Below are 14,721 nucleotides of genomic sequence, written 5' to 3'. Positions count from 1 at the left end.
TTTTGGTAAGTGAGAGTGTCCTACTTCAAACCTTTGTTGTTACGGAATTGCAATACAAAAGAATTTAATGTTACTGATGAATTAAATAAGCTTGTGAACTGAGACCAGGAATCATTTGTAATCTCTCACTTTTTTTTTCTGGTGGTTTAATAAACATAAAATTTACCATTTTAACCTTTCTTAAAAAGTTTTAATATTTTAAGAGATGAGGTTTCACTCTATTGCCCAGATTGGAGTGCAGTGGCATGATCATAGCTAACTGCAGCCTTGAAGGCTTGGGGTCAAGAGATCTCTGCCTTGGCCTCCCAAGTAGCTAGCTCCGCCTTGGCCTCCCAAGTAGCTGTCTCTACATGCCATTTTCCATAGCGGCTGTGCTATTTTACTCTGAAAGATTTTATATTGTTTGTATTGGAAGTATCCTCGTATATATATCTTCAGTCATAATATTTTAGTATTCTGCAGTATTACTGGTTGTGGCTCATGGGAAGGGTCTGATGTGGTTTTAGGCAGAAATAGAAATCTACCAAAAAAAAAAAAAAAGAAAAGAAATCTAGGCTGCAGTTGAAAAGTTCTTGTCTAGATCCCCTATCTCAGGTAGTTAAGAGTAGCTTACTCTTAGACTTTCTTCATACCAGTATAGGACAGACATTTGGCTCTGGTCACTGGAGGTGTGCTTCATAACTGACAATAAAGTTTCCTTTTACCAAAATAGAGAGCAAAACATATAAATAGAATATTGTTTGTATTTAAACATTCAAGGTTTCATTTTTTTCTTTTTCTTTTCTTTTTTTTTTTTGAGATGGAGTCTCACTCTGTTGCTAGGCTGGAGTGCAATAGTGTGATCTCGGCTCACTGCAACCTCCACCTCCCAGGTTCAATCCATTCTCCTGCCTAGGCCTCCTGAATAGCTGAATTACAGGCACACGCCACCACGCCCAGCTCATTTTTGTTTTTTAGTAGAGACAGGGTTTCACCATGTTGGCCAGGATGGTCTCAATATCTTGACCTCATGATTCACCTGCCTCGGCCTCCTGAAGTGCTGGGATTACAGGCATGAGCCACTGCTCCCAGCCTATTTCTTTCTTGTATATGCACATTTGAGGGGCCTGATCATATTTTAAAAGAATTTTAAATACTGATTAATTTCTCATGTTTTTTCTTTTTAGAGATGAAAAAACTGCACTTTGTTTCGTGTAAGCAAAATGCTTAGGCCTTTTAAAAATTAAATTTTTTTTCTATAATTTAGGAGGTTTTTTATTTGACTTCCAGTAGAGGGCACTCTGTTCCTTGGATGTAACTTAACATTCAGTTCAGTTAAATCACCCTTTGAATTTCTTGAAATTGGTTCTCCTTGGAAGATGCATTTAATGTCTTCATCAACATCTGCTTGCTTATGTTTAGTAACTTTTGTCAAGGATGTTTTTAAAAATTTTTTATTTATTTTTTATTTCTTTTTGTGGAGATTTGTGGCAAGAGTTGGGAAAATATATTTTACAAATATTGATAATATGGACTCATAATTAAACGATTTTCGTTATAGTTAAAATTACCAAATTAAATTTTAATTTTAGTGTTTGTACAGAGTCCATTAGTAGAATTCTCTCTATATAGGTATATTACCACCTCTCTCTCTCTCTCTCTCTCTCTTTGTTGTTGTTGTTGTTTTTTTGAAGTGGAGTTTTGCTCTTGTTGCCCAGGCTGGAGTGCAATGGCGGGATCTCAGCTCACTGCAACCTCTGTCTCCCAGGATCAAGTGATTCTTCTGCCTCAGCTGCCTGAGTAACTGGGATTACAGGCATGCGCTACCACGCCCGGCTAATTTTGTATTTTTAGTAGAGATGGGGTTTCTCTGTGTTAGTCAGGCTGGTCTCGAACTCTCCCGACCTCAGGTGATCTGCCTGCGTTGGCCCCCCAAAGTGCTGGAATTACAGACATGAGCCACTGCACCTGCCCAAGTAGTCCCTTTTTAAAAAGAATACGAAATTTTCAGCCTTCTTGAGCCCATGGCACTATCATTTTATCACTTTTCATAGGGTCATAATTTAAAACTGGCCAGGAATGGTGGCTCATGCCTTGTAAGCCCAGTACTTTGGGAGGCTGAGGTGGGCAGAACACCTTGAGGTCAGGAGTTTGAGACCAACCAGAGCAATGTGGTGAAACCCCCCCTCTTCTAAAAATTCAAAAATAGCTGGACGTGGTGGCCTGTGTATGTAATCCCAGCTGCTCAGGAGACTAAGGCAGGAGCATTGCTTGAACCCAGGAGGCAGAGGTTGTAGTGAGATGAGATTGTCCCGCTGCACTCCAACCTGGTTGACAGAGGGAGACTCCATCTTAAAAAAAAGACTAAGCTTAGTTCATTCAGACATATGTTGGGTTACTTCATATCTTTAGTTTTCTCTTCATAATACCTCGTTTTCTTGACCCTAACTATAAAATAGCCCATTTTAAAATTATTTCCCACTTAACACTCTTACAATGTTGCTTCCCAGTCCCATGCATCGTGTGCATTGCTGCCAGATTAAATTTTCTGCAATACTTCTTTACTCATTTCTGATTTTTATCTTGTCACATTAATTGGTCTGTGAAATCAAGTTTAACTCAATTTTTGTAGTTCTGATACGTTGCCATCTCTGTGAAAGCATTTGTCTAATGGCAGGACATGTACCACCTAAGCACAGATTCCATGTGTTAAAAACCCATCAGCTAGAAATTGTTCGTGTTTATGTTCTCTCAGCTTTTCAAAAATGTGTTTAGAATTGCTGTGCCTACCTTTTTACCAACCAATTACAGTTTTTTAGAATCTGACATTTTCCTCATACCATTCTATCTGTGGTGTTCCATAACAATATCCAGTGGCCTTTTCTCAATTCTTACCCCTCTACCCCGGTTTATTTATACCCAGATTGGGGGAACATAAAGCATAAATATGGAAAGATGCTCTTTGGTGTTATATAAAATCTCTGAGGAAGGAGAGATTGGCTTGCATTAAGAAGTTGGCTTGGGTTTTAAATAGGGCGAATATATGACCTGGTCTGCTGGGAACAGTTCCATTTTACTCCTTTTGGCCCAGCATAATTAGCGCTAGCACCCTCTTTTACTCGCAGAAGTGTTCAGGCTTGGAAAGTGTGTATGGTTTTCATAGTTTTAAAGAAAGTGTGATACATTGCTTGTCATTTATCACTTTTCAGAGGGTCAGAATTTTAAATAGGCTGTTAAATAAGTTCCCCTTTTGGCCACTAGATGGCACAATTGCTTCCTGTTTTCATTGGGTTCAAGAGGATAATTGTTTTCTAACCATTATTTTGTACTTCTTTCTATTGAGCATCTATGCTTTTTATAACCCCTTTAGCTTGTGCTATTGCCTTCATAGAACTTTGCTTATCACGTGGGAATGACACTCAAGAAGAGTGCTTTCATTATTTTATGTCTGTCCCTCCTTAAGAATATTAATAAGGCCAGTATCGAGCGCGGTGGCTCATGCCTGCAATCCCAGCACTTTGGGAGGCCGAGGTGGGCAGATTACCTGAGGTCAGGAATTCAAGACCAGCCTGGTCAATGTGGTGAAACCCTGTCTCTACTAAAAATACAAAAATTAGCTGGGCGTGGTGGTGGGCTGGTAGGCGCCTGTAGTCCCAGCTACTTGAGAGGCTGAGGCAGGAGAATGTGAACCTGGGAGGTGGAGGTTGCGGTGAGCCAAGGTCGTGCCATTGCGCTCCAGCCTGAGCAAAAAGAGCGCAACTCCCTCTCAAAAAAAAAAAAAAAAAAAAAGAATAAGCACTTATAGGTGAATTAGAAGCCCCTAATTTTGTTTGATATTTATTTAGATGTCTTTGATAAAATTTTTAGTATCAGCTTGTCTGTATATTCTCAAGCCTTTTTGCAATACCCATAGTTGACATTTGTTCTCTTTCTTCCCAGCCTTACTGTGAAGGGAATTTTTAAAGGAGACACTAGAAACTGATCTCATAGCAAAAACCAAATAATCCTCATTTAATGAGAAGCTGCTTTACATTTAGCAATTCCTTTTGAGTCCTCTGCCAATACCTTAGCTACACTACTGTGAAATAGACCTAGTTACAACTTTGCTAAGAATAAGAACACATAGTTGCCTTATATTTTCTTTGCTTAATTAAGATACTTTTGCTTAGTTATATAGGAAGCTGAAGCTTATTTAAACTTAACTCACTTACTGAGGCTAAGACTATAAAAATCAAATAGGAAATACATAGCAGCTGAACCTACTGCTGAAAAGCAAAACTTTATCTTGGCTCCTTAGAGTCTGATTTTCAAATGGGATGGAAATTTTCTGTTGTACTACATGTGTTGATCAAGTATGCTTTTTAATGAAACTTTATATGAATATGCTTGAATTTCAAACTTTCCTACTATGGTACTTGAGCCCTTGGATATACAATTAATACAGTGCATACTATGGGTTTTATTTTGAGCTACTACATGAAATTTGTTTTCAATAAAGAAAAATGGTTATGTACTATGCTACCTTTGAAAAGTCTGTCAGCTTGGTCACTTCTGGTAATAATTCTCCTATTGTTTATTATAGATCGTCATTTTCTGGGTGGAAGTATTCAGCTAAAGACTGGTTGATGAGTGATGTGGACTATTTCAGCTTCTTATTTTCCACACTTACAGGTAACCACATTCACGTGCCGGATTAAAAAAGAAAAAACCTAATATGAATCATAATTCTCCTCCTAAGATTTGCCATTTTATTGGTTTGGTTCAGTTTTGAAGATGATAAATATTCTATCTTGGAATGATTTTTGTGATTAGTAAGTGGAAATCTTTGAAGGAATATTTCTGACCTACATTGTTAGGCTCCTGAGGCAGGAAGATGGATGATTTGTCTTTAAATCTCTTACAGTATGAGTATCAAAACCCTGAATGTTATTTGAATGTCATGTTATTGTATTTTTAAGTTTGATGTATTACTGTTACTTTAAATAATTGTATTATTTGAATATTTTCATTTTATACTTGGATAATAATGGGGTTCTTTGAAATTCTCTGAAGACTTGAAATTAGGAGAGTTAATATAGTGTCAGAATCCAAAAAGAACTTGGCAATTCCAATACTGTGCTGAATCCAGCAAGATAAATATTTCAGAAGATACATGTAAACTCCTATATGTTTGTTGTATATTTTTGAAAGTATACATTTGAGATGGCTTTGTTAATAATAGTACTTTTCAAAAAGTTTTTAGTGGTTTTAGAAAGCTCATTGAGAGTCAGTACTATGGCGTGGCTTTCAAACTAGACGATGCCTCTTTAGGGTTGTGCTTACAGCAGTATAGTATTTGAACATCAAGGTAGATAAGGCTGGGCCACATCGGTGGTATTCTGATCATTCTGAGAACTACCTTTCAGGGGGGACTTTGGCAGGTTGGTTGTGTAGGTCAGGCCAAACGTAATAGAGGTGGTAAGGGGAACCAGAAATTGTTAAATGAACTATACGCATATTGTCAAAGTAAAAACACTTAGGGGGATAGGGCAGTTTTAAGACATTTGAAGGGTTATTATCTAAGAACCTAAAGCATTTGATATATATGTAGGAGTATATTATTGCTTTTACTTGCATATCCGCTCTTTTAAACCTACCATTAATTGGAAAGATTATGTCTTTCACTTTAAGTAAAAGTGTCAAAACCCTAGTAGAAGGGGTAAAACCTGTTTCTTGCTATAGTATAGATTGAGTCTTAACACATCTTTTATATAATTATATGAATTTAACTGCCTCCATTGCTAGCATTTTATTTTTTTTAATATAAAAAATATACATGAAATGCAGAAGCTCAGAGTAAACAAGGTAGCTTAAACGATGTTCACTTGAAGACATGCCATTCTGTTTTTTTAAAAATTATGAAAAATGTCACTGCCTTTTTTTTTTTTTAATTGGCTTTCTTTGTTACCTGAATTAGGGTTTTCAAAAGAGGAGCTGACTTGGCTTCAGAGCCTTCGAGGAGTTCCTCATGTCATCCAGACACAGCTTTCCCCTGTGCTTCTGTACCTTACGGATTTGGATCAATTTTTACACCATTGGGATGTAGCAGAGGTAATAGCTCATTTAAAAAGAAACTGGTAATTATTAAAATTCAGTTCATCAACCAGAAATAGTTACTATATATCAGTTGCCTTGTGTGAGATCTTTTCAAAGATACTTGTTTAAAGCGCTTATAATCTTGGGTAGGAGAAGGAAGTTTGAAAAGGAAAATGTTCTTTTATAAATTATGCCACTAGAACAGAACAAATCAGCAATTTGAATGATAGATCCATCTTTTCAAAAGAGGAAAACATTATGTAAAAGGAAGAATTTGATTTTTTGAAGGTAAAACTTAAGAGTTGGTATCCTTGAAGGTGACTTTTTTTTTTTTTTTTTTGAGACGGAGTTTCACTCTTGTTACCCAGGCTGGAGTGCAATGGCGCGATCTTGGCTCACCGTAACCTCTGCCTCCTGGGTTCAGGCAATTCTCCTGCCTCAGCCTCCTCAGTAGCTGGGATTATAGGCACGCGCCACCACGCCCAGCTAATTTTTTGTATTTTTAGTAGAGACTGGGTTTCACCATGTTGACCAGGTTGGTCTCGATCTCTTGAGCTCGTGATCCACCCGCCTCAGCCTCCCAAAGTGCTGGGATTAGAGGCTTGAGCTACTGCGCCCGGCCCGAAGGTGACTTTTTAAATGGAAGATGATTCACCAGTTCGTTTGGTTTTAAGAATTACTATGTAGCTTATTAAAATTAAATTTAAAACCCAAATTCTTTACATTTTGAAGTTTGGTTTACAAGTCTTACTTTATTTTTATTTTTTGAGACGGAGTTCCACTCTTGTCACCCAGGCTGGAGTGCAATGGTGCTATCTCGGCTCACTGCAACCTCTGCCCCCCTGGTTCAAGCGGTTCTCCTGCCTCAGCCTCTCCATCCCAGGTAGCTGGAATTGCAGGCATGTGCCACCACAGCTGGCTAATTTTTTGTATTTTTAGTAGAGGCAGGGTTTCACAGTGTTGGCCAGGCTGGTCTGGTCTCAAACTCCTGACCTCAGGTGATCCGCCCACCTCTGCCTCCCAAAATGCTGGGATTACAGGCGTGAGCCACCACACCTGGTTGTCTACAAGTCTTATTTTTTAAGTAAATTTAAACATTTAAAAGAGGACTTTGATTTACCTTAACTTTTTTACTTTTTTAAATAACCTTAACAGTATTTGTCAAATACTTCAGTTTCATGACAAACCTTCACATATGATTGAAGTAAATCTTAGAGATATCTAATAAATTAAACATATAAATGTGGAAAATCATGTTTTAGTACTACTTAATGAAACTTCAAATTAAAACCACAAGTCTAAATTAACTAACTACTGACTATGAAAAGTTTTTCGTTTATGTTTTGGGGTTTCGTTTGGTGTTTTGTTTTTTAGAGATCTTGCTATTTTGCCCAGGCTGGCCTTGAATTCCTGGACTTAAGTGATCCTCCTGCCTCAGCCTTCTGAGTAGCTGGGGCTATAGACATATGCCATCATGCCCAGTTGCTGACTTGTTTTAAATTGGAATTATAAGGCTGATCTTTTACCCTAATAGGCAAAATTTTGTCTTAAGTGTTATAAATACTTACACTAAACACACAGAAAATATCACAAACATTAAAAGGATTTGTTTCATTTCTAAGTTCTTAAGTTTATTTTTATTCTCTTGTGTGTGTATGTAAATTTATGGGGTACAATTACAGTTTTCTTACATGCAAGATCAGGTATCAGAGAGTATCTGTCACCCAACAATGTACATACACTGTACCCATTAAGTAACCTCTTGTCATTCACCACTCCCACCCATTCATCTTTTTTAGTCTCTATTGTCTGTCATTTCACACTCTATGTGCATAAGTAGACATTATTTAGCTCCCACTTATAAGGAAGAATATGCACTGTTTGTGTCTGACTTGTTTCACTTAAGATAATGGCCTTCAGTTACATCTGTGTTGCTGCAGAAGGCATGATTTTATTCCTTTGTATGGCTGAATAGTATTTCATTGTATGTAAATATCATACTTTCTTTATGCATATGTTGATGGACATTTAGGTCAATTCCATATATTTGCTATTGTGAATTGTGAATAGTCCTGTAATAAACATATAATAAACAGGAATCTTTTTGACGTAATTATTTCTTTTTTTTTTTCTTTTGAGACAGAGTCTTGCTATTGCCCAGGCTGGAGTGCAGTGGTGCAATCTGGGCTCACTGCAACGTCTGCCACTCCTCCCCCTCATGCCCCCACTCCCACCCCCACCCCCCCGCCATCGGGTTCTAGCGATTCTCCTGCCTGAGCCTCCTGAGTATCCAAGACTACAGGTTGATCATCATGCCTGGCTAATTTTTGTATTTTTTAGTAGAGACAGTGTTTCACTCTTTTGGCCAGGCTGGTCTTGAACTCTCCTGACCTTGTAATCTGCCTGCCTTGGCCTCCCAAAGTGCTGGGATTACAGGCTTGAGCCACCACACCCAGCCAATTATTTCTTTTTATTTGGTACATACTCAGTAGTGCGAGTGCTATATCAAGTGGTAGTTCTATTTTCAATTCTTCAAGAAACCTTTATACTGATTTCCACAGAGGTTGTACTGATTGACATTCTCATCAACTGTGTTTAAGTGTTCCCTTTTCTGCATCCTCACCAATACCTGTTATTTTTTGTCTTAATAGCAATTCTAACTGGTGAAAGGTGACATTTCTTTGTGGTTTTAATTTGTATTTCTCTGATGATTGATTTTGAGCATTTTTTTCATGTGCTTTTTTTGGCCAATTTGTCATCTTGAAAAATACCCATTCATGTCCTTTGCCTACTTTTTAATGTGGGATTATTTGATTTTTTGTTGTTGTTTGAGTTCCTTGTACTGTAAATTTTGGATATTAGTCTCCTGTCTGGTGCATGGTTTGCCTATACTTTCTCCCACTCTGCAGGTTTTCTGTTTGCTTAGGTAATTATTTTTCTGTGTAGAAATTTTTTAGTGTTATGAAGTCCTATTTGTCTATTTTTGTTTTTGTTGCTTGTGCTTTTTGGCTCTTAGTCATGAATTATTTGTCTAGATCAGTGTCCAGAAGAGTTTTCTCTAGGTTTTTTGTATTTTTATAATTTCACATCTTATATTTAAGTGTTTAATCCATCTTGAGTTGATTTTTGTGTATTGTTAAGGGAGATCCAGTTTCATTCTTCATGGCAATCCAATTTTCCCAGCACCATCTTGTTGACTTTGTCAAAGCTGAGTTGGTTATAAATAGGAGCCATTATTTTTGGGTTCTTTATTCTGTTCCATTGATGTATGCATCTGTTTTTATGCCACTACCATGTTGTGTTTACTACAGCCTTGTAGCTGAAGTATCACAGGTAATGTGATACTTCCAGCTTTGGTCTTTTTGCTTAGTATTGCTTGGCTATACAGACTCTTGTTTTGGTTCCGTATTAATTTTAGGATTTTTTTTTCTAATTTTGTGAAAAATGACATTGGTATTTTGATAGAAATTTCATTTAATCTAAAGATTAATTTGGATAGTGTTGTCGTTTTAACAATATCAATCTTCCTATCTGTGAACATTGGATGTTTTTCCATTTGTGTCATCTACATTTTTTTTTCATCAGTGTTTTCTTGTTCTCCCTATAGAGCTCTTTCACCTCCTTGGTTATTCCTAGGGTTGTTTTTTTTTTTTCTTTTTTTTTTTCTCCACCCCCACCCCTATTCCTAGGTGTGTGTTTTTTTTTTTTTTTTGTAGCTGTTATAAGTGAGATTGCTTTCTTGATTTTTGTTCTCAACTAGATAGTTATTGGTATATAGAAATGTACTGATTTTTATAAGTTGATCTTACATGTTGAAAACTTTACTGATTTCATTTTCAAATTTTTTTTTTTTTTTTCATTCTATTTTGAATTCTCTTCACGCTCTTCCTATCTCTAGGGACTATGCATTTTATAGATATTTAACTTATTTCCCTCATGGCTTTGTTTGACTCTGGTCATAATGCTAGGGTCATGCCAATGATGTCCTCTTTTTATTAGTGCCTGGTATTGTGTTTACTTACAGGTCTTGAAATCTTACATTCATTTTAGATTTTCAACTTGCTTTTATCTCTCAGGGTCTGTGTGGTGACTTGTAAATTCTCAGGGAAAGCTCAACCTCTGATGGTTATGATAACACGTGTAACTTTCTTGGTATGATACTTGGGGAAAGTTCAAGTGTTTTCTGATTTGTGAAAGAGGAGATTATATTAGAGTAGTTGTGGCAGACTAGTTTTCTACAAAGAACAGTGGAGAATGGTATTTAGAAACCAACATGTGGAATTTAGATGTGCTCATTGCTGTTTGGTGTTGCTTTTCCTGTATCCTCCTATTGGACATAAAATAGTCATTCACCACCACAGAATTTATTCTAGTTACATCCTGTTCCTTTTTTGTACCTACCTTCTCCTGGCTCCAGTTATACTTAATATATTTACCTGATCAGTTTCTCCTTAGTCAGTCTTCCCTTGCTGCCACCCCTCTTGTCTCCATTTGGACTCTGGTTTTTGGGGGCAGTCTACTGTGGGCCATCTCCATACTCCCACTGAATCCAGTGCCAAAATTTACCTAGCTTGGCCCCACCCATTGGCTTTAGAACTGAAATGTTTAGGGCAGCAAGGGGAGGCAGAAGGGAAGTGAAGTGGTCATTATTGAATGTGTACTTTTCAAATGTGGTTTACCTCTGATTGATGAAAATATTCACCATGTTTGCTTTGAAGTAGGAAGATAGCCTTGGAAATGAGGTTTTTCTCATTGTTACTTATAGGTATAAAAGAAAAGTTACCAAGTAGAATCTCTGGGTTATATCAATATACAGGATATTTTATAGAGAAATAATATAGATCTGTTGATTTCTCTCTCCCCCCACTCTCAAATCTATAAATAATAAGTATGAAAAGTCTCGATTTTTCAGGGCTAGATGACAGTTCTCTTGAACTTAAATGACTTATCTCTTCCTGGAGTGACATTCTTCCTTCTACCATTCTTGTTTTTTCATGTGATTTTTCTACATATTTCATTTTGTTAGCATACTGCATCAGATTCTGGAGTTTGTGCTGTGACTGACATCTGTAAAGGACTTAGTACTGTTCTTGACTTTTCTCGTTTTTCCAAGAGTTTAGGAAATTAAAAATGCTAGGGGTTGGCTGGATGTGGTGGCTCACACCTGTAATTCCAGCACTTTGGGAGGCCAAGGTGGGTGGATCATGAGGTCAGGAGTTCAAGACCAGCCTGGCCAAGATGGTGAAACCTGTCTCTACTAAAAATACAAAAAAATTAGCTGGGCGCTGGTGGTGGAGGCCTGTAATCTCAGCTACTCAGGAAGCTGAGGCAGAGAATTGCTTGAACCCAGGAGGTGGAGGTTGCAGTGAGCCAAGATAATGCCACTGCACTCTAGCCTGGGCAACAGAGCAAGACTGTCTCAAAACAAACAAACAAAAAACTAGAGTTTTACTTGTAACTACTTTTTGTGCAGATTTCTCTTTTACCTTTAGCGAGTAGGAGGCAGTGTTACGATTAAGTTGAACAGGATATTGGTATTTTCTGGGTCATAAATATTTTTTTTGTGATACATTTCTCTATCAGGTGGGCAAAAAAGCTTTTGTTAGCCCTTTGTTCACATCACTCAGATCTTTCTGTTGTAGTACTCAACAGAAATACAGTATGTCCTCACTTAACATCATCAGTAGGTTGCTTAGGAAACTGAAATGACATACGTGGCAGGTCCCTGAATAACGTTTTTTTTTTTGGAGATAGTGTCTCACTTTGTCATCCAGGCTAGAGTGCACTGGCATGATCATGGCTTACTGCAGCCTCAATCTCCTGGGCTCAGATGTTCCTCCTGTCTCAACCTTCCGAGTGGCTGGTACCACAGGCACATGCTACCCCATCTGACCAACTTTTTTTTTTCTTTCTAGAGATGAGATCCCACTGTGTTGCCCAGGGTGGTCTCAAATTCCTGGGCTCAAGCAGTTCTCCTACCTTGGCCTCCCAAAGTGCTAGGATTATAGGCATGAGCCACCATCCCTGGGTGAAAAACATTTCTTAATAAAATTGATTAGGGAAAAAAATGATTGCAATATACATTGTTTTACTTAAAGTCAAAGTTTCCGAGAACCTGCTGAAGTTGTTAAGTTAGGACTTACTGTATAGTCTCCATGTTGATAGATTATAAGCTCCTTGAGGGTTGTGAGAAAGAAGAGGTTTCTCCTCCTTTTATTCCTGTGCATGGCGCCTAACAGGGGCTAGCTCAATATTCAGTACATGATTAGTAGATGAACTATTTGGAAAATCAGGGCATATATAAGATATATCAGTTTGATCTTTAACATTTGCATCTTCAGAGTAATTTGTTATATGTTTCCTGTTAATATGCAGAGCAAGTAACTATTAAAAGAAACTATTGCTCACACCTGTAATCCTAGCACTTTGGGAGTGTGAGGTGGGTAGATTGCTTGAATACAGGAGTTTAAGACAAGTCTGGACAACATGGTGAAACCCCATGTCTACTAAGAATTCAAAAAATTAGCCAGGTGTGGTGGTGTGAGCTGGGTCACCAGGGTTCCAGTGAGCTGGGATTACATATCTGCACTCCAGCCGGGGAGACAGAGCAAGACGCGTGTCTCAAAAAAAAAAAAAAAAAAAAAAAAGAGTGTATTGAACTTGTTTCTGACCTGAAATGTTCTGATTTGGTTGCTGGTTTTCTTTTTCTGACAGGCAGTTTTTCACAGTTTATTGGTTATTCCTGCCCGAAGTCAGAGCTTTGACATCCTGCAAAGTGCCATCAGTAAGCATTTGGTAAGTTTCCTTAAACTTTCTCTTAGGAAAGAACACAAGATGCATTGATTAGGATAAAGTTGACCATAGCCACAGAAAGAGCATGTCTGGAATTCTAAGCTTAATGATACCATAGCCTCTTGCAGCATGATGCATTGGCAAGAACTAAGGAATCTTGGTATTTTTCCTGGTTGTTATTAATTGTGTGACCTTGAGAAAAGTCTCTTCTTAGGACCTCACTTTTCTACATCAGTGAAATAGGAACCTGAAAATTAAACTTGAAATACTTTCCAACTTCGAATGTTCTTGTAATTCATATTTGCTTGGCTTTAGTGTATTGAGAATTCAATATCTAGACTGGAGTCTGGGTTCCACCTAGAAGGTTTGGGGTCCAAAGTAGGGACATCATCTAACCCGATACAAGGTGTGGTCACTGGAAGCTGGAGACTCAACTCTGAGACTGACCTGTTATTTGATATTGGGTGTCTTATTTCCATTGGTATAAAATTCACATTAGGTATACCTCCGTAGTGGCTTCTGACCTCCTCCAGTATTTACATTCTTATCTTTGGCTTTTTATTTATAATGTATTATAGTACAAAAGAGGGCTTCCAAATTATATCTTTGGGAAACACACTTGTATGGATAAAATATAGGCATATCCACACCCCTTTTTCTCTTTCAAAAATGTTATTTCCCTTGAGTTGGAAGAGAGTACTGCTTTGAATTCCTAGTACTTTCTCCCTGCTATCAAACTTCCAGTCCTTATCCCTGTGTCATCAACGATGCCAACTTTTTCCCCCACCTCCACTTCAGAGATTACGTTCTCCTTTGAATACATTCATTAGTAAAAGATCAATATGCCAGTAAGTCTTGGCCACTATTTTCAAACAGCCTGTGGAGGAAGTTAAGACCTCAGAATTTGCAGACTTTTTAAGATAATTACTCAACAGTAGCCTCCAGGAGATTGAAACCATGTATATATGCAGTTACAAGTTAGACTCTGCCTTAACAACAATGCATACAGTATATTCTAGATGACTTAGCAAACCGTAATGACCCTGCCTGGGTTTCTTGGCAGTGAAGCAGTCAAATGTTAACTATAGTTATGTCTTTTACTGACTCCAGCAGAGGTTATGTTTATTCATGTCTGAATGACTAAATCAAAGTGCACAGGAAGGCTAATTTTTAAGTGAACTATTTATATGTTTAATTACCTGGCATAGGAGTGGTGCCAGATACGAGTTTTCCAGCCTGAATAATCTAAACATTTTTAAGTATGATTGTTGTTATCAAGATTTTCTTTGAGTGCATGAAACAATCCCTTTAAACAGTTATTTCTAACTATAAATAGACATTTTACAGAAGATTTTAGAAGATTTTGTCATGAAGGGGAGGCAGTGGATTGGGTTAATAGCACTTCTTGCATTTGCATGTTTTCATAGTCATTTAGGGATGAAATTCTCAAGGGAAAATAGGACCTTAAGGTGTGGCAGGTGGCATGTGTTAGGTATATATCAATTTTCAGTAGAAATGATGTAAAATTATCATGATTTAACAGGTTTTGGTTTTATTTGGAGGAGGGGGGCTGTTTTGAAGCTGTAATTAATCTTGTTTTTCTCTGCTTAGGTTGGGTTGACTGTAATTCCTGACAGCACGGCTGGCTGTGTTTTTGGTGTTATCTGTAAGCTCCTGGATCATACTTGTGTAGTTAGTGAGACTCTACTGCCATTTCTGGCTTCTTGTTGCTACAGTCTTCTTTATTTTCTACTCACTATAGAGAAAGGGGAAGCAGAACATCTAAGAAAGAGGTAATTATTTTTAATTCTTCAACCTTAATTTTTCTACTGTCTCCCCTCTCCCAACCAAATAATAATGAGAGAGTTAATGACA

General features: G+C 37.6%; 2 protein-coding genes across 3 annotated transcripts in view; one reads left to right on the top strand and one right to left on the bottom strand.

Annotated features, from left to right (window-relative positions):
• Positions 1–14,721, bottom strand: part of INVS (inversin) — a 226,390-nt gene that overhangs the window by 23,988 nt on the left and 187,681 nt on the right. The gene's annotated exons all lie outside the window — the stretch shown is intronic.
• The window catches only part of TEX10 (testis expressed 10), a 47,895-nt gene that overhangs the window by 26,611 nt on the left and 6,563 nt on the right, over positions 1–14,721 (top strand). For both annotated transcript variants that reach the window (XM_074395103.1, XM_003940089.3), the window contains exons 10-13: positions 4,562–4,650; positions 5,936–6,069; positions 12,769–12,849; positions 14,458–14,639. In XM_074395103.1, the coding sequence (XP_074251204.1) occupies positions 4,562–4,650; positions 5,936–6,069; positions 12,769–12,849; positions 14,458–14,639 (486 nt within the window). The remainder of the gene's footprint in view (positions 1–4,561; positions 4,651–5,935; positions 6,070–12,768; positions 12,850–14,457; positions 14,640–14,721) is intronic.

Source organism: Saimiri boliviensis, chromosome 2, assembly GCF_048565385.1.
Source record: "Saimiri boliviensis isolate mSaiBol1 chromosome 2, mSaiBol1.pri, whole genome shotgun sequence".
Lineage (NCBI taxonomy): Eukaryota > Metazoa > Chordata > Mammalia > Primates > Cebidae > Saimiri > Saimiri boliviensis.
This window is presented reverse-complemented; position numbering and strand designations above follow the sequence as displayed.